This window comes from Micrasema longulum, unplaced genomic scaffold (genome assembly GCF_059751315.1).
Source record: "Micrasema longulum isolate JH-2025_06_02 unplaced genomic scaffold, ASM5975131v1 h1tg000138l, whole genome shotgun sequence".
NCBI lineage: Eukaryota > Metazoa > Arthropoda > Insecta > Trichoptera > Brachycentridae > Micrasema > Micrasema longulum.
Genome location: NW_028277344.1, coordinates 651,986 through 672,314, shown reverse-complemented (window position 1 = coordinate 672,314; position 20,329 = coordinate 651,986). Strand labels below are relative to the sequence as shown.

The following is a 20,329-nucleotide window of genomic DNA, read 5'->3' as shown; positions in this document are numbered from 1 at the left end:
TATTTCTTGGTAGATGTTATAATATAATTTTAATTAAAAAAAATAATGTTTTTGTACAACTGTCTCACAAATTGATATCTCTTCTAAGAAAAATATTCCGTTTCACTAATAGCTAGTTCACGCATAATGGATTGAGCGAGATAGACAACAGTTGCCGAAATTACAAACAGCTTAGGTAAATTACATATTTTTTACATTTAAATATATTTTCAATCTTAATTTGTTTCTCTAACTTATAATTTTACTCTGCAAAGCGTCCTTTTTATTGTGAATAAATTGACAAAATATATAATTCAAAATGATTACGGATAGTGAAAGTGGTAAAGAAATAATAGTACCTCACCGAGAAACTCGGAGGCTTAGCAACTAAACCTATTCCGAAAGTGAATTAGACAATAACGATCATTTTTAAGTGATAGTGATAATAATTTATAATATGACTCTTACGAAGAGCACGAAATCGAAGAAGCTTTTTCTAAAGTATTTTTGGGTCAATATCGAGCTGATATACCTCATTTCCTTTTTTTTTGTAGAATAGAGTTTGTATAGTAATAATTACGTTTTGTTAGTAGAGTAATAATTACTACCTAATGAACAGCTAAAACGTTTGACTTTCCCATTGCTGTGGGCACCCATTATAATAAATGAACAAATGATTTTTTTAATATTCAAACGTCCTAATTGACAATCATTAGGTTCCATGGTGAATTATTTTTATGTTTTATTGCTCTTTGATTATTTGTTTATATTCTTAATTATGGGGTTTTCCGGTGATATAGGGACCTCACTAGATAAGAGTTATTATATTAAAAGTAAAGTATTTAATTAGTTATTCATTACGGAAGTACATCAATATTTACTTAATTATTGGATCGGGTTTAATCGCGGGAAAAACACCGAATGCAATTATTTTCTTCAAATATCATATAAGTGATTAAAAAACTAACTATTAACATTAATTTATTTTTCATTTGACTGTTTTTGCAATATAAAAAAGTTCACTGTTTCAGGTCCCGACTAGCTAGAAGTTTCCTGTGTTTAGTCGTTTCTCTTTTCTTAAAAGCACTGCGAATTTAAACATCATAAGTAAATTTATAATGAGGATGTTTAGTGGTTTAAAAAAAATTGTTATTAGACAAAGCTTTTTTAATTTCTATGTATCGTATTATCAGCGCTACGATCTTTTAAATTTTTGTATTTCTGACATTAACCCGCGTGTGACGTCGCAAGTTCTCTTCCGCTTCTTCTCGGTTAGTTCTGTTAATTGGTCCATTGACGATAAGCAAAACGGAAATCTTCCACAATCCTCTTATCATTGGTTGATTCATATGAACAAGTGACGTCATTCAAAGTAGTTCGTTTTTATTTAAATATTTTTTATTCATTTCAAGAAACTTTGCTGTACAATTTAATGCTCAAATTTTAACCGCGCGTAAGAAAACATTTTTTGTGTTAAATTTTCCGTGGGGCTGAAATAGGTACGAAACTAAATGATAACCCGTCGAATAAGTAATTTGTATGTTTTGAAAATGTTTTATACCACTGACGGTTAAGTGCAACAAGCAGTTCCCGAATTCATTTACCCTTTTGGGGATTATGACGTCAGCATCAGTCTAGTTGGAACTTTATGATAGGGATTAACAACAACGATATATCGTTGTTTAGCAGTATAAGGGTTAAAAAGAAACCTTCATCTTTAGTTAACCTAAATTCAAAGTTTCAGTGCGATAAGTGTCGTAGCTACAGCGAATTGTCAAAGTTCACAAGTTATTGGAACAATGGAATTAAACCGAGAAAATTTCGCGTAATAAGTTTTTACAATTTTCGAAGACAATTATCTCAACAAGAATTGCTCGCAGAGTTCGTTGCGGTTAGTTAGTTGGTTTTCGGCAATAAAACACCATATCAATCGACCATTTCTCGTTGATATGGCGAATTCAAACGTGGACGGCTGAGTCTTAGCGACGATCCAAGGATAGGTACACCAAAAACGGCAGTCACCCAGGAAAACGTCGATGCTGTGCGCAAGCTCATTAAGGAAGATCGACATGTGACATATCGCGAAATTGAGGCATCATTGGAGATATCAAAGACCTTAATTTTTTTAAAAATGCACGAAAAATTGTGTCGAAAAAAATTTGTTCCCGTTGGATACCGCATGCGTTGACCGAAAAAAAGAAAGAAGCTAGGGTCAATTGGTGTCAAAAAACTGTAGACCGCTTCAACGCAGGAAATTTTAAAATGTATACAGCATCGTCAGTGGTGACGAATCATGGATTTACTAATATGAACCCAAAAATAAACGACAATCGTCTGTTTGGGTGTTATAGGTTAAAGAAAGGGCGACAAAAGTCATCCGTTCTCGAAGTGTGCTCAAAAAGATGGTCGCGATACTTCTCTCAAAAGCAGGTCATGCAGCAACAATTCTTCAGCAAGATCAAAGAACTGTTATTGCCGATTTGTATACAACTGCTTGCCGGAAGTCATCGCTGAGCTTCGAAAAACTGACCCCGAACGACAAATCATCCTCCACCACGATAATGCAAGTTCGCGTACAGCTCGCGAGACAATTTAATTTTTAGATCAACAAAACGTCGAATTGCTAGACCATCCTTCATACAGCCCAGACCTAAGTCCCAAAGATTTTTTTACCTTTCCAAAAATCAAGAACGGACCGCGTGGTCAAAGGTTCCAGTTGCCAGAAGAAGCAAAAACGCAATTTCTACTGTACTAAAAATAATGTATTTTTGCTTGTTTTGAGGTTAGAAAACATCAAATTGTACTTATTTTACGATTAAAAAACCATAAAATCAGTTTTACTTGTCCTTACCCTTTTGAAAAATAATATGGAAGAAATAATAAATAACAAACTATCAATGTGAACAATCTACTTCTTTTTTAATAATCAAGTAAAAACAAATTCAAATATCACCCAAAAGGGCTAATTTTTTATGCCTAAATAAAAATAAATTTCTGTATTTTTAGTTTTCAATGTGATTTCGATCGTGAGATAGTGAAAATTAAAATATAATAAAGACATAATGATAAAGGCATAATGATATGAGAAATTTCATATAAAATGTGAATAGTCTCCACCCAAGCTCCAAGAACAGAGTAAGTAGGTATGTCACCCACCCAATGAGGAACTTCAGCCCTACGGGAAATTGGATACAAAAAATGTTTTCTTACGTGGGGTAAAAATTAGAGCATTAAATTGTAAAGAAAAATTCTTAAAAATGTACGAAAAAAATAATAAAAAATATTTTGATAAAAACGCACTACTTTAAATGACGTCACTGGTTCATGTGAATCAACCTATGAACTGAGAGCTATGGAAGATTTTCGGTCTGCTTGTCGCTTCTGGACCAATGGGAAGAACTGAATGAGAATAAGCGGAAATGAACCTCTGACGTTACACGCGGAGTTATTTCAGAAATACAAAACTTTGAAAAATCGTAGCGCCGATAATACGATATATAAAAATTTAAAATAAAATTGACTGAGTTTAACAGTCTATTAACAAATATATTTTTTTTTTTAAACCGCTGAACTTCCTCATTATTATTATTCTAATTGGGTTTATCGAGGTTTAGTTACTTTCAGAAGACAGATATAATTGAAATTAAAAGTTTTCAATAAAAGCGGTACACAAACTAAAATTGAAACATATAACTTTTTTAGCAGAGGCAATAAAATGAGTCGACGATAATATTACATCGCTGTTCTGTCACCATTGTGAATGTTTGGTCGACATTATAATTGACCTGGATGTATGGAAGGGCCTTTAGCCTTTGACAACAATGGAGTGCAGTACGCGGTACTAATACCTACATGATGATTTATCGCACCAACAAGCAAGAGAGAGTCGCTGAACATTCCAGTCAGTATTATGGCATTATGGCACCGTGCTTTAAGATTTCCAAAGCCGTGATTATTCGATATTCCACCGTCCGACTTGCATAATGGCATACCGCGAGACGCAATAGCAAAGACAAGAGATATTTCTGGAATCCGGGAATTCAAGAAGTTTAATGCGTTTTTCAAAATGCACGTATATCAAAGAGGATTTTAACGTAACTAATTTTAGAGTAAACTAATTTTAGTTTTAAAAAAATAAGAAAAAACCATCGACTTCTTTAAAAAAAAAATAATACAACACTGGGAAATTAACGTGGTAAATAAAATGCGAAATAAAATTAAGATTTGGGTATTGGATATATGGATTCGTAATAAAAAGTATGATTTAAAATGCGTCTGGAGTTACGCACATTTTATTTTTTAATTTAGCAATCCACCAACTTTATTTCAATACGTTTCGTGCAAAATAATGTTTTGCTCGGATCTCGTGTAAATTTGAAAAAGTCCGTGTCCAGACGTAACGCAAAAAGTCTAAATACGGGATACACATTTAACTAACAAATTAACGTTTAATTTATCAAAGAGGCATATAATAAGAAAAAATATTAATGGACATTCAAATCTTATCCGTAAAATCAGCCAGGTGGTTATTATAATTGATCAATTACATAGCGCCATTTTCGTAATACCTCAGTTTCATGCAGTATTGAATGTAATTTAATATAAAATTTAAATGATTTTTTTACGTAAAACATTATATGTTATCATTGCTTGCTAAGAATTTATTCAAATGAGATAGGTTTTCAAAATAAAATCACACGATTGCTGCAATACCATTTCCAATAATTTATGCCTACTATTATTCTGGTCTCGACCAACTAACCTTCAAATGTTTAAAAACGGTTTTTTGGCGCCACAACAGACCAAAATACCTAATAACCAACCGAAGTCTCAGTTTCGGCCAATAAAACGAGTATCGGCCGTGGTTTCGGTTAAAAAACAGCCGGAACTTCGGCTCAACCGAAACCTGCGGTCGGGACGTGTCGGATTACGCTCGGCTGTACTCGGATGCATCTTACGACTCGTGACTCGGCCGATTTTGTGATTTGATGACTATAAATAGTTAGTAGTTCTAAGATCATTTATATTTATATTTTGAAAGGCGTCGTGGCTCAGTTGGTTTAACGGCCAATTGTGAAACTGACGTCGCGGATTCGATTCCCGCCAATCGCAAGAGAAAAAAAATCCAGGAAAGGTTATTTTCTAAATTGGTCTGGGAGTTGTGGTGTATAATTCCTTCCATATCCTTTCATTCCCACCTGCTGACAAGCCTCTAGAATAGAGGCTTAGCGGGTTATTCCTTTAAAAATATGTATTTAAAAAAATATATTTTTGCAATTCCCTTATAGTTAATAAGTTAAAGCTCCTGTAGCGTACATTGGAGAAGTGTTACATATACGCAACGAACCAAAAAGCGCTAAAAATAAACAAATTTAAATAAAATAAATAACTTTATTTTTAACCACTATTTTCTTTTTAAGCTTCTTCGTCAAATTCTCGTAACTAATTAATTCTTTCCTAAATACTACAATTTACTAAACGTGGAAAAAAGGAAATAATTCATTAGTTACGTAAGCCATGACGAAGAAGCTTGTTTGCTTTAAAACCGGTAGGTGAAAAAATAAATTGTGGCTTAAAACAAAGTTGTTTTACTTATTTCATTGTAATAAATAACCTCAAACTTAGTACTTCAAATATCAAATTTATAAACAAATTTACTCATTAAATGTGTGCCTTTTATTTAAGATTCATCAGCTTGCCCACCACATACCGCACACCGCATATGGCGACATAAGTCTCCTTGGCGGTTCCCATACACAGAAAAGTTGCCCGAAGTAGCTCTCTGTAATCTGGTAACCTTAGCATCTTTGTGCTGAAAGAAGGTATCCAGAATTACATAATATGCACTTCATTGGATTGAGAAAAGAGGGAAGTGAATTCTTCACCGACTGGGATTACACTGATTGGACATGGTCAATTCGCCGAAATGATTACAAAACTTTTTAAAAGCCTTGAAATTATTTTTGGAAGCCACCAGATCTGTATTTCCGACAGGACCTATAACAGGGCTAAGGTTTAACAGTAAAAACGCCTGATTTTGGGCGTTTTGATCTGACTTTTAACTTATTTAAATACGTTACGGTTTAGGCCGAAACTAGAACAGAAGCCGAAATTCGGTTTCGGTAGAAAATCTTGTTTCGGTCGGTCACTACTAATTATTACAAGGATGTATTACAGCACAGAACACCCAGATATATTTAAAAAAAACATTATTGTCCGAGTGTAGGGCAAGCGCATTACCCTTATTAGTTATCATTCTAATTGGTGGAACAATGGACATTTAAGACAGCAAAAGAAGAAGCCGTAATTCATGCAACCGCGATAAATAATATGTATAAGTGGATTCAACTCAAGGTTTCAGCTCTTTAACTTCACAAACATCAACAGATGAAAGAATTGAAGGAATATAGATGTTCAAATATAGGCAGAATGGTGAATGTTACACAGTGTGTAAAGTGGCCACTTAAACCAGCCATTGACAGGTCATAAGCCCTGTAGATGCCTGGACTTCTATATTACCTTTTCTTAAATGTTCTTCATCTCTGTTGTAATATGTTAATGTATAAGTGTATTCTCCGTTATGGCAGAGACACTCCCCCAGACTTAGAGTTAAGACTGTACGTACTCAAAAGTTAAAATTAACATTGATCTTGGGGTTTTGTTTTGTCACCTGGGAAATGGAGTGGGCGGACGTTATTCTGTCACAAATTAGCTCAAGTGGGATCAAGCAATACGATCAAGTGACCCCGTCCTCCTACAATCCCCCGTCTAAACAATAAAGGGAGTAATTTTGATAAGGGTTGGATGTGTCTCGGCGTCCAGCCCGCACCCCACAGACAGCGCATCGCGATAAGAGGGCGGTGAATTTGCGTGATTTACTGCTTACACCCTGCAAGATAAGTGACTTGGGAATATAAACGCAAAGAACTCGAGATGCAGAGTTCACTTAGTCCTTTTTAGTACATGAAAAAGTATTAGAATAACGAGCTAAGAAGAAAAACATTAATAGTAAATGTGTATCGCAGATAATGTATTATTTTTTTATGCAAATGAAATGAAAACACAGTTATACCCCACCCCCTATTTATAAATAACAAGATTGTTAAAATAACAACAATCGGAAACAATATTGAGAACTTGTTTAAATGTATTTTTTGTTGTTTCAGCATTTACTTTGTGGAAAAACATTTGGAATTTATTTCAAATGAAACTCTTTGTAATTATTTTATATTTACAGCTGATGATGAATTTACAATACCTGAAACTAGTTGTGTTAAAATTTATTTGACTCTTATGTAGTAAAAATTATAAAGTGTTTCATTTTAAATAAATTTTCCAAATGTTTGTAGACAAGGGCTAGATTTCACCCCTTAAGGAGTAACGGGCCGTTTACATGTGAACAAGACAATAGATACGAGAATATTGTCATGTACCAGCTCCGTAAACAACCTCGAAACGCAGGACAGAACGCTAAAACAATACGAAAATTCGGCTTCAGTTCACACGTGAGCGCTGCGAAAATAAATACGCGACGGCGCTTATTACGAGCGAATTCACTAAAAATTATTATTAATTTTATGGCAAGATGTATTGGAATTGTTAAAGGAATTGCTAAATAAAAAAGGATTGCTTTTTGTCCCCATTATCGGCAGAATTTTTTTTTCGGGACCGACCGTTGACCACGCACGATGATGGTTATCATTGTTCCGCGGAGATATCTTGCCCGTCTATCTCGGTGGCGATGTCTCGGGACAATGTATTGTCTACGCGTAAACGGCCTTTAATTAAGATTAACATATTGCAAAAGAGATGTAGAACATTTTAGATGAGATAATATGGAAATCTAGGCATTTACAGGGCGGCTTCCGACCTGTCATTAGCTGCCTTAAGTAGTCACTATACACACCGTGTAACATTCACCATTCTGCCTATGTTTAGCTCTTTAACTTCACAAAAATCGACTGATGGAAGAATTAGAGAAATATGGATGTTCAATCATAGGCTGAATGGTGAATGTTACAATGTGTTACTTAACGATGTGGCTACTTAAACCAGACAATGATAAGTCATAAGCCCTGTAAATGTCTAGACTTCCATAATATTTTCTCTAAAAATTTTCTCCTTCTCTGTTCAGTATGCTAACAATCGTAAAATTTGCTTTCTTTTGTTAGTTCAGTAATATATATACATTATTCTCCTCAATATTCGCAACCAACTAATAGTCCAAATGGCAAGCCATTGGTTCACCAATTGCAGCGTTTTCGAAAATTTTGCAAAAAAAATAAATAAATAGTCATACATATCAAATAATGCCAACTGTTCAGGTAAATTATGCGGGAAACAATTCAAATAAAAAAAATATTTTTACTATTAAATATTTTTTACCCGTTCTAGGTAATTGATATTCGAACCAGGAAATAAAGAAACGCTATTAAACATTGAAATACAATGTTAACAAGTATTAATTAAAATAAATACATTTGCAAAACGCAAAGAAATTGTTATAATACTCATAAGCAAGGCACGAGACTATGTAAGTAATTTTGTTACAGCAAAAAGCATTTTCTAATAGAATTAAAAGACTTTAGAACAAAAACTGTTCACTAATTTTAACGTAATTGCTTACATTTTATGGGTAAGGTACATTAAATGAGAAAAGGGGGATTACTTTCGTCGTATATGTAGTATGTACGTACTCCGAAATAAATAAAACTGTCTCATCTACCCGTTTGTTTTATAAGGAACTATTTTATTGGCCATAAAAATGAACCCGTGTTGTTGTATACCAACAAACCAAGCCAATAAAGGATTAATTAACGCAGACTGCTTTTATATGTAAACGGAAATTCTTCACAATTAACATTATTTCACTTAATCTTATTTTCTCTCGGCTCTTATAATGGCGGCAATAAAGTCGAACTTAGTACCCATAGCTATTTCGGGACATAATAAAACAGCAAGAATCCAACACAAATTTAGCTAAAAAGCCTTTAAAAATATTTGGTTACTGCTAGTAAATTTGGTACAATATCTTAGGATATTTCAATAATCTAAAAAGCAATTTTTTAAAGTCCATTTTTTTAACTTCTAAAACACCAGTAAGATCTAAATTTTTTCTTGGTAAATAATATTATATTATCTAGCGTATTTTTAAAAACAGATTTTGTCCAGTTTTTTTTTAAAACAGTTTTTTTAGTCATGATTAAGATATACATAATTATGTACTTCAATAATTTGCATACCAATGCAGTTCTTTATGACTGTTAAGTGCGAGTATGGGAGGGACATTTTGACAGTATAAAAATAACACTACAGTGTTGACTAGCATTTCAAAAATAAATTGCAACAATCGATTTAGTTGCGGTACAAATTTCTTATATTCTCACGGCCGGCCGTTCAGATGATGCACATATGCACAATGAACTTTTTATTGTTATTCTGCCGTATGTAGTTTGCACTCTTTTCCGGCGTTTCAAATCATTTTGATCACGTTGACGTCATTTGTGTGGATATAATAATTTATAATGCTGATCAGAATGGCTTCCATATCGAACGCGAACAGAACCGGTACCAGGGATAGTACTAGGACAGTACTGGGATAACAATAATGGGACAGCTTGCCTGCCGTATGTACAAAATATTACGGATAGAATTTCTATAACTCTTCAAAAATTACGACATTTACACTGTTATCGGTACATTTACAAAAAATGAAATCTTCCGAAAGCAGCTAAGTACCAGGACCCCCTCGAAACCGACGGTATTTACACGTTGAATTGTAATAACTGTCCTAAGGCGTACATCGGGCAGAGTGCCCGAAAACTTACGAGAGTAAAGAAGCACATGAGTGCATACAACAGGGTCAGCTACCCCGAAAAATCGACTTTGGCCGAACACCGCATAGGAATGGAGCATAAGTTTTCCTTCGAGACGGTAATCTAAGGGAGACCGCTCGATTAATAAAAGAAGCGATCGAGATTTACAAACGTCGCAACAAGATAAACCGAGATGATAAGAGTCGATTAAAATCACCTGTAGCTCAATCACAAATAACTATCGACGTGCTTAAAAACATGCTAAGCATTTGAGCAATCACAACGAACAATAATGAACATGCTTAAGTTATCGCAGTCATAAGTCAACGCTCGTGTCGGTTTGTTTTTTTGCGAAAAATCGGAATTTCCTATAAAAAACAATACAATATATTGTATTAGCAAAATAGTAAGGAGTATCTAATACAAAAGTGTGAAAATTAAATTAAAATTACTATGGCGACTGTTTTTCTTGACATTTGGCTTGCCAACCGCCGCCGCCGGCTAAATGCAATGAATAGCATGATAAATAATAAATAAATAAATAAAAATAGCAGTTTTGGAATATTTTCCATATTTACACCGGTGATGATAATGAAATATGTTATTGCGCAGCAGGATTATACGTCGCGAAACGTATATATGTTGACATTTAATATAAGGTGTTCACAAATGTTCCATTGTGATCGCAAATACGATAAACAACCATGGTGAGAAATTGTTATCATGTCGCTTATCAGCACGTCGATAGTTATTTGTGATTGAGCTACTGGTACCCAATAATAAAGAAATTATATAAAAGCGTAGACTGTGAAACCGCATATAGTACCGATTGCGACACGGTACAAATCCTAAATACAAGTATATATATATATATATATATATATATATATATATATATATATATATTTATATATAAAAACACTTTGAATTGTAAAAGGGAAAGGTTTCATTTTAAAATAAGGAACGAAAATTATTATGTACGCATTAATATCGAAATAAATTTATAGATACATAATAAATCAAAGCATTTCAGGTTATAAATCTGAATATACAACAGAGTAAGTATTTTCGACATTTCTATCTCGAGAGGCGCTACATTTTTTATTTTATACGGAAAATACCGATGCAGGAACAAGGAACATAAATAAGGTACATATTTTAGATGTTTTTTTTGTAAAGCGAAAACTATTCGAGTAAGTTTTAAAAAGCAACGAATTCAATGCGACGTTTTTGTTGTGGTTTTAAAGAAATTTATAAGTTTACCAAATTGCGAAAAATTCGACTGGTCAAGCTGTGTCTAAATTTTGCAGTTTTTAAACCGTTAGGCATTTTCATAACTCATAAAAGACTATGCTAAAAAAAAGATAAAAAAAGTTTTATAAAACAAATATAGGCGAAATATAGAAAAATAGATTGGAATATAACCCTGCAATGATAAATACACAGTTACATATTTGAAAGTAATTACAATGCAAATTGATATCCATTTGGCAATTCTCGACCTGCGTACAGCCCATTGTTTTGCTGCGAACTGTAGCTAACTTAATACCCAATAGTCAATAGGGCTCCTCTCTAGGTTATGCATGTATATACAGAACAAGAAAAGGGGGTTATTGGATTATACTGACTGAAGAAACGTATTATAATACAAGCAATGAATTTACTTTACCTTTAACATTTCAGTTAGAGCACTTCACCCGCGAAGGGCGCTTATGCTAATCGGTATTACGAGGGACGAATAAAGATAAGAAGAGGTACTCACATTCTCCGGATCCTTGTTCAGGCACGCCTCTACGAACTCCTTAAACTGCCTCGAGTAGTTGCCGGTCAGCTGCGGTGGGTTGTTCTTGGGTATGAGGAACAGCACCCGCATGGGGTGCAGCTCCGAGTTGGGCGGTTCTCCCTTGGCCAGCTCGATGGCCGTGATGCCGAGCGACCAGATGTCCGCCTTGCTGTCGTAGCACGACTGCTTGATGACCTCCGGGGCCATCCAGAAGGGCGTGCCCACGAACGTGTTGCGCTTGCTGGTCGTGTTGGTCAGCTGCCCGGCCACGCCTGCGCAATCAAACGCCACCATTATTTCGAGTTTTTTTTGCATTTAGTTTTAGTTGCAACGTTGAATACAAATTCTTTCAAAACATTAAAATCATATGTATATTTTTATCTGTATACCTATACAATAAAATGTTTTTAGTCTATACTATATTATGTTATATTATTAACACTAATAAATTCATGTATCAGCACCCCATGACAAACTTAATAACTCCCCGGGTAGTGAAATCCAGCCATGTCCACAAACATTTGAACATACTTTAAAAAGTGTCGATTTAACTAACTGATAAAAAAATAAAAAGTAAAACAATTTATGTATTTTTGGGCGTTGCCAAGTGTAAGTGCAATAATTCAACAAGAGAAATCTCACCCACACCAATAAAGGTCTCAGTTCGTTTACTTCACAAAAGTCAACAGAAGGAAGAGTTAAGGAATTGAGGATGTTTAAACATAGGCAGAATGGTGAATTTCACTCAGTGAGTAAAGTAGCCACTTAAATCGGCCGATGACAGGTCATAAGCCGTAAATGCCCAAACTGTCATATTCCCTTCTCAAAAAGGTTTTTCCTCTCTTTTTCAATAGATTCCAATATTAGTTGATAGTTTATCGGGATGAAAATGATTTAATATTGAACTTTTTTTTTTTTAATAATATTTTATATTTGCATTTTTCTTCAGGGTTATTAAAAAAAAAAAATATTTTCGCTCTTATAATTTGCCCAAATATTTCAATTTTGGTGGCCATTTATAACTCACTATTAGAAAATGGAAATCAAGTTGGGGTAGAGTGGGGCTCGAACCTCGGACCTCTGATCCGTGAGTCCGCAACGCTAGCCACGGGACCACAACCCGACTCAGCCGGTTATGTATTTCTTTTAGATACAACAATGTTTTGAGTATGTCCAACTGTTATCGGACTGGCTGGATTTCCTGTCTAGGGAGTTATTCAGATATAAATTTGTTGCAACAGAAGGAAAACATTTTTGAGAAGGGAATATGGCAGTCAAGGCATTTAAGGGGCTTACGACCTATCGCTGGCTGGTATAAGTGGCTACTTTTCACACTGTGTAACATTCACAATTCTGCCTATGTTTAAACATCCACATTTCCTCAACTCTTCCTCCTGTTGACTCTTGTTAATTTAGTTATTTTACATTTGTTTTTACCAAGATAAATTTTAACACCTTGTTATCACTTTACTAATACATATTATATAAAAATAAAATAAATGTTAGTTCTTACTCTAGTTGCCTATACTTGTAAATGTTTGTTTTTAACGAAAACCATCGCCATCCCACTAAATGATGCGATAGATCCAGTATCCCTAATCTCTATCAGATTATTATCAGTTGCCTTAATTCTTGTTTTCGGGAGCTTGACTTAAACATTCACCTCCCCTAATAGGATAGCATAATACTAACGTATTTAAAGTTATTCTTAATTTTATATTTGAAATACTAGTTTGCCCAAATCTCGGTAGACAAGTATACACTGGATTTAAGACGCGGCGAATTAATCAAAATTTATAAATATTTTAACTGACGATGAAAAACTTTTGAAAAGGGAATAAGTAATTCTAGAAATAAAAAGTGTTTATTACTTGTCATTGGACGGTTTAGGTTATCATTTTACAGAAGACAAAATTCTGAATTTTGCCTACGTTTGAACAATAAAGGTAGCAGGTTGTGTCAGAAGTCAATCTATAGAAGAATTTGAGAAATTATTAACATTGGATAATAAATATAAAAAAACATACATATCGAGATTTATAGTTAAATCCGTAAATACACAGAACAAATAATAGAAATCGTGTATTAAGGATGTTATGGACTACAATAGTTTTAAAAGTGTAAATGTTAATATTGAGTTGTAAATATTATATTATGACAAACAAACCACCACGCCAATTCCCCGTAGGGGTAGCAGAGAGAATATAACGCCATATCACTCGGTTTTTGCATACATACCACGCTTCCTTTACATGAATACATTTTCTCATGCACGCGCGCCGATTATCCTGACTTTGGACATCTTCAAATATTTGTTGGATTTGGACATGCACGTCTTTCTCGGTCCTCCTCGTTTTCTGTATTCATCGACATTCGCACCGTAAATCTTTTTAGACGTTCGTTCGCCGTCCATTCACTCTACATGTCCAAACCAACGTAAAACTCCTTTTTGTCGATAATGCTTGTCTCAGTCTTACATATACCATTCTCGACATTTCACCCCCCCAGAATAAATAACATCAATTAGTTATAAAAAATATATTATGACATTTCGTATTATGGGAGTCTTGAAGAATTATAAAATATAGATTAATCATGTTAGTGTTATTATGCATTCCGTAAGCGGTTATAATAAACGTTTGAAGTATGGCATTTTGGACAACTAAATAAATATGTATATATTTTGGAAATATCTGTATACATACGCATTAATACGCGTATAGAAATAAATCTTTTGAGAGATGGTTCCAGGGGTTCCGTGGAAAAGTTATGTTTTTGACGTTTCTTGAAAGAGATTAAGAAACAAGCGTTTATTTTGCCGCTGGAATGATTTTCTTCTTCTTACCGAAATCCGCCAGCTTGACGTCGCCCATCTCGCTGAGGAGCACGTTGGCCGCCTTGATGTCCCTGTGCAGCTTCCTCTCCGAGTGCAGGTAGTCGAGCCCCTTGAGAACCTCCCGCAGGATGACGGCGATGTGCATCTCCTCGAAGCTGCCGGCCTTCATGAGGTCCAGCGCCGACCCCCCTCCCAGGTACTCCATGATGATCCATAGCTTCGTACCCTGCGGACAACGAGATTTAACATTAGGTATTTTCTGATAAGGGCACACATTGGTGGAGAAATCATATAGTTGTAACCAAATAAAGCGCGTCACATGAATTTTGATGTTATCGAAATTTTACACATATAAATACGATCATTCACATTTTAAGAGTCTTTATACCACCGTCCGCCCCCTGTGGCGCAAAGGGCACTGCATTAGTACACCAAATGCAGCGCATATCGATTATCCGTTACAAGAAGGTAAGGTTCAGTCGGAGTCAGTCCAGGAACATGAAATATCGCAGGTTAGAACCACCATTTTGGTTAATATTTCATGTCGACCTTCCTAGGAATCGAACCCGGGACTTCAAGCATGGTGGTCGAACGCGCATACCTCTACACTACGAGGCGGACTTATCTCCACTCGGTTACTTTATTCGGGATTTTTACATGAGAGCAACCATCGAGTCGGAAGCACTCGTCCAGGATTCTGGTTATATTTCACACACAGAACTGTATTCTTAATCCGCCCGAACACAGAGAGTATAAATAAAAACATATATTAAATAACGCGGTGCATGGCGCGTTTGTTTACCATGCCTGAGGTCCCGGGTTCGTTCTCAGAAAGGTTGGCGTAAAACATTTATTTAGTAGTTTCTCGGTGCAATATTTCAGAGTCCGGACAGGCGAGTGAATTGTAAGACTAATTATCTTGTCCGCATACTCGTATACGAATATACTATAGATGATCGCTAATATGCGACCAATGCACCATCATGCAGTGCTCCTTGAACCATGAGGTGCGAATAAGGGAATGTTGTTGATTTTATTTTTCTGTTTTGTGTTATTCTGCGCCTACTGTACGCGTATACATAATTGAGTATAAATTATCATTATAAATAAACTAAAGTCTGTTCATTATTACAAGAATTTACAAATAAACAAACCAGCTGCGTGATACCCAACGGAGAATAGCCTATTTCACACATATCATCTTAATCATCAGGTTTGTAAACAAGTATGGCCAAAGAACACTTCATTATACAATTACTAAAATTTTTAATAAGATTCCTAAGATGATTTTAAAAGAAAATGTTGACAAAGCTTTTAAGAAAAAAATAATTAAATGGTTAATGTGTAACAAAGCTTTATATTGATTATCATTTAATGTCATCTATTTTAATTTTTATAAATAAATTTTGTGTGAAAATTAGGTATGCTTTTAGTTCTTAATAATGTTTATATTACTTTTTAAATTTATATAATTTCTCTAACGTTTCTCTTTGTGAAGGAAAAATAAAAATCCTGCTGACATGCCGGTTTCGCGGTTTAGTGGGTTTCATTATTTTTCCTTTTATATTTTCTGTTCATGTATTTACCTTATTTAATAAAAATATAAATAAAAATCTAAAATAGGACGCTAAAATTATAGTGGATTGACATTATTATTACCCATTTAAATTTGATAGTATTTATGTATTTCGTTTTTTTTTTATAAAACTTCTTAGTTAACGACATTAATAAAAATATCAATAAAAACGCCATGGTTAATATATTATTTATAAAAAAATAAATATATCAGCGTTCTTATAATTTACCCAAACATTTCAATTTTGCTGACCATTTTCAACGAGTTGTAAATAACTTACGATTAGAAAATGGAAATCAAGTTAGGGTAGAGTGGGGTACGAACGTCGGACCTCTGATCCGTGAGTCCGCAACACTAGCCACAGGATTACAACCCGATTTGAATAATATAGTAAAACTTAACAAAAGAGATTTTAAAGATTATTTAAATTTAGCGAGTAGGTACTCTCGAAATCGACTGGATATTAGTCGGTCTCACGGTGTACTGGTTATTGCGTTTGCCAAGCATTAAATAGATCCACCGTATTGTATTTTATCATGCCGTGTAGATTTTTCCGTGGTGTGAAATCGGCCAATCATGCGATATCACGCAGTGGGCTCGTGGTTTGCACGTGCACAGCGGTCCAGTCTCCGTGAATGTACGGTACAAGAAATTTTGATAAAATTTTAGGGCACATATTTTAGTCATAAAGATGTCTTTATATTGTGGAATTTTCGAACACATATTTGATATAGTAAACAGGGCCATTGTATTACTTTAGCGAACTATAATTTGAAAACTATTTTTTGCCTTAAATAATATAATCTCAATTCATATTGGTTACACGTAATGAGGGCTATTCATGTTTTTTGCAGTAAAATGACAGCTTTCATATATCCGTTATGTTCGTTTGGACCGACACGCGTCACGTCAATTTATTAGTTCAAAAGGTGCTGCTAGTTTTTGTGTGGTTAAATACGGTGGGAGGACTTGAGTCCGCTTTTCCAAAGCATAAAAAATATCCAAATTTGTAATGAATTTACAAATTCAACGAAGTTTTAGTCCCAACACTTATGTAAGAAAGCGAAACATGGAACTGGCAGAGGAAGGATGAAAGCAGAGTGAACGCGGTCGAAATGCGATATTTTAGACGAATGTGTGGGAAATCAATGTATGCCATGGTTACGAATTATGAAATAAAGTGAGAGTGCAAATCTGAGACAGGTATAATTGATAAGATTAAGATAAGGTCTCTCAGATGGTTTGGTCATGTAGAACGAATGGATGACGATATATTAGTAAAACAGATATATATGGCAAGAATGAACGGTAACGTAGGACGAGGATGACCAAGATAAACCGAAGGGCATATACATGAATGTGGAAGAAGCTAGGAATGTATGCCAGGATAAACGTGTGTGGAGGTCCATCCTCTCTGTCTACCCCTGCGGTAAATGGTGTGATGGAAGTAGTAGATGAATAACATTTGTATAACAAATACGAAATGATTCATTTTTTGCGACGATTTGCTTTAGTAATAATCTACGAGTATGTACGTTTCGAACAGATACGTAAACATGTGATAATATTATTGATGTAGTAGTTTTCGGAACATAATCTGGGCCCCGATTACAATGGGAAGTTAACAGAGTTATATACGACTGTCTATCAAGAAAAACATATATTTGTGTACGAAAATGAGTATATTTGCACGAACATTTAAAGTATCTTTGTCGGTAACCTATAATTGAACACGTTTAAAGGAAAAAAATGTATGAATATTCTGCTTTATATACAGAAAACATAATTTTACTTTGTAGATAAAATTGAAGATAAATGTTAACTTCCCATTGTAATCGGGGCACTGGTGTTTACTCGACATAGTGACATGTCGACCATAAAAATAAAAATAGCTTCCGCTCGAGGTATACGTAGATACTTAGATACTAATCAATACCCACGTTTATGTCAAAGTCAAAATTGTCGAATACCACCAAAGATACTATTAAGCCATTCATTTAAGTGTTTTCGTTTTTTATAGACGACCAAAAAATGTGTTGCCGTGACAAAACACAAAATGAAAAACAGTCGAGCACTCGGCAGCGGTTGGCGGTAACATGGCGTACCAAAGCCGCTCGCTCCGTGACTGAAAATGTCTAGAAACGTCGAACGAACAGAAACTGTTTACTGAAGATCGATTTGCTGAAATGTTGTGCTAAAAATGAATAAAGGCACCACAGTATAATTTGTTTGCACAACCTACACGAATTCTATTTTTTATTGCATCTAATGACGCCAGTAATATTTCCGCGTTCTTTTTGAATAAGGAATAATCGTATGTTATGAAATCCTATTAATTCTGGTAAAAAATAAATTATCTAGGTATACGCATGCCGAGCTTCTGAATTTTTATAAAGCATAAAAAAGTAAATACTGACTTCACAACAGAGAATGTGTTATTTTTTTTAGCAATTACCGTGTAAAGGACTCAGTTTAAACAAGGAATTGAATAAGCAGTAATACAAATTACAAGCTTCACTATTATTACAATGAGATTTAAAGTTAATGATTCAATAAGAGATTGCTAAAACAAGTAAAAATGACATTTTCAGTACGGCCACGCCAAACGACAGTAGGGGTAGATAACACGATTTATTATTTTAATTTAGGTAATATGTCCAGGGGAAAAAGAATACAGTTCTTTGTGTGAGAATCAGAATCCTGGACGAGTGATTATGACTCGATGGCTACTCTCAGGTAAAAATATTGAAAAAAAGAAATCAAGCCGAGACAAGTCCACCTTGTAGTGTAGTAGTTGGCGCGTTCTCCTAACATGGTTGAGGTCTCAGTCGATTCGATTACTGTTAGGGTCAATGTGAAATATTTGTTTCGAATTATGTTTTACACTTCAATATTTCAAAATTAGCGGTGCTCAATACATGATTATGGAATTAATCTTTTGGCGACTTACAAGTTCATACACGAAGGGCGTGATTTAAAAAAAATAATAATCACAATCTAAACTGATTTTATTGAATAAATTAATAAAAATCATCATCGTCATTCCCTTTCGGCACCCACCAATCGCAGCGTATCTTGATCATTTTTGTTACATAAAGACAAGATGATCAGTCTTACGCTTCAGGGACCGGTCCAAGGACTGTGAAATATTCTAGTGTAAAAACACCAAATAATAAAAATATCAGTAATTACCGTTTAATAAAAGTACCATTGCGAAAATAGACTTTTTAAACTAAATTTATCACAAGTAAACACAGTTTTTGCTACCATTTGTGTTTGCGATATGGCAATGAGGAAGAATGACAATATCCAACGTGAGCCCTCCATACGATTTGCCAAACTCACAGTGAAAGAGGCAACGAAAGCAAAAAAAGTCAAATTTTATTGAATGCGCGGATCACAAAATTGAAATTTTCAAAGAGTAACACGTAGGAAGGGAAACCGATAGGAAGACCCGCGGTCTTTAAAACGGTTTTCGAGTATGTATTATGCCGATATGGATATGATAATAGGAGGAAATAAGTTATAAAACAATGTCAAAGGTAATAATATTATACCTGCTTCTACAAATTTAATTATAAAAAATTCTCAGGACAAAAAACATAAGAATTTAAATAAACTGCATACCGGAGGAAATATGTGCAACTTAGTAACGGTCTTGTTTTGCGTACATTGGGTATGACGTATTTTAATTTATTAAAAATAATTACGGGTGAATTAGTGAAACGGAAAGTCACCAAATAATTGAGAATTTAGCAAAAAAAAAAACATATTCACTGAGACAAAGAAAAGTAATCAGAAAAATAAACAATTCTTAAAATTCCCAAGGATGCCATGGAAGGTTCGGAAAGAGGAAACAATGAAAATTCAGCTCAGAATAATTACGATGTAAACACCCCAGCAGGTAAATTGAATCAAATCAAATCTGGTTCAAATATAAGTAAGGCCGAATGGAATAAAAAGGCGAACGAGGGAGTTGAAAATATGCATGAGAGGAGATTAAGATGGTAATTGGAGAGTTCCGAAATCCGGGGTTGATGTAATGCGAAGAAATTGTCAGAAACAGACGTCATAATAAAAGTACGAGTAAAGATAAGTTGAATACGCCCCCGTCGAGTACGATTTAAAAAATCTGCCATTTTTTATATTGGATTCGGACGAAACGGCCTGATTTAAAAAGAGCAATAAGGACAAATTTTCACAGAAAAAAAGACTGCTACAGTATTTGAAGCCAGTAAAGATCATCTTAATCTTCTTCGGCTGAAAAAAAATATATGGAAGATCAATATTTAAGACATGATCGAAGATATTACTCGTACGGCCATATACGGAGGCCTTGC

General features: G+C 34.5%; 1 protein-coding gene across 3 annotated transcripts in view; it reads right to left on the bottom strand.

Moving 5' to 3' along the window:
* GckIII (Germinal centre kinase III) overlaps positions 1–20,329 on the bottom strand; it is a 205,204-nt gene that overhangs the window by 13,830 nt on the left and 171,045 nt on the right. For all 3 annotated transcript variants that reach the window (XM_088242444.1, XM_088242443.1, XM_088242442.1), the window contains exons 3-4: positions 14,423–14,639; positions 11,557–11,849 (exon numbers count right to left, since the gene is read on the bottom strand). In XM_088242444.1, the coding sequence (XP_088098570.1) occupies positions 11,557–11,849; positions 14,423–14,639 (510 nt within the window). The remainder of the gene's footprint in view (positions 1–11,556; positions 11,850–14,422; positions 14,640–20,329) is intronic.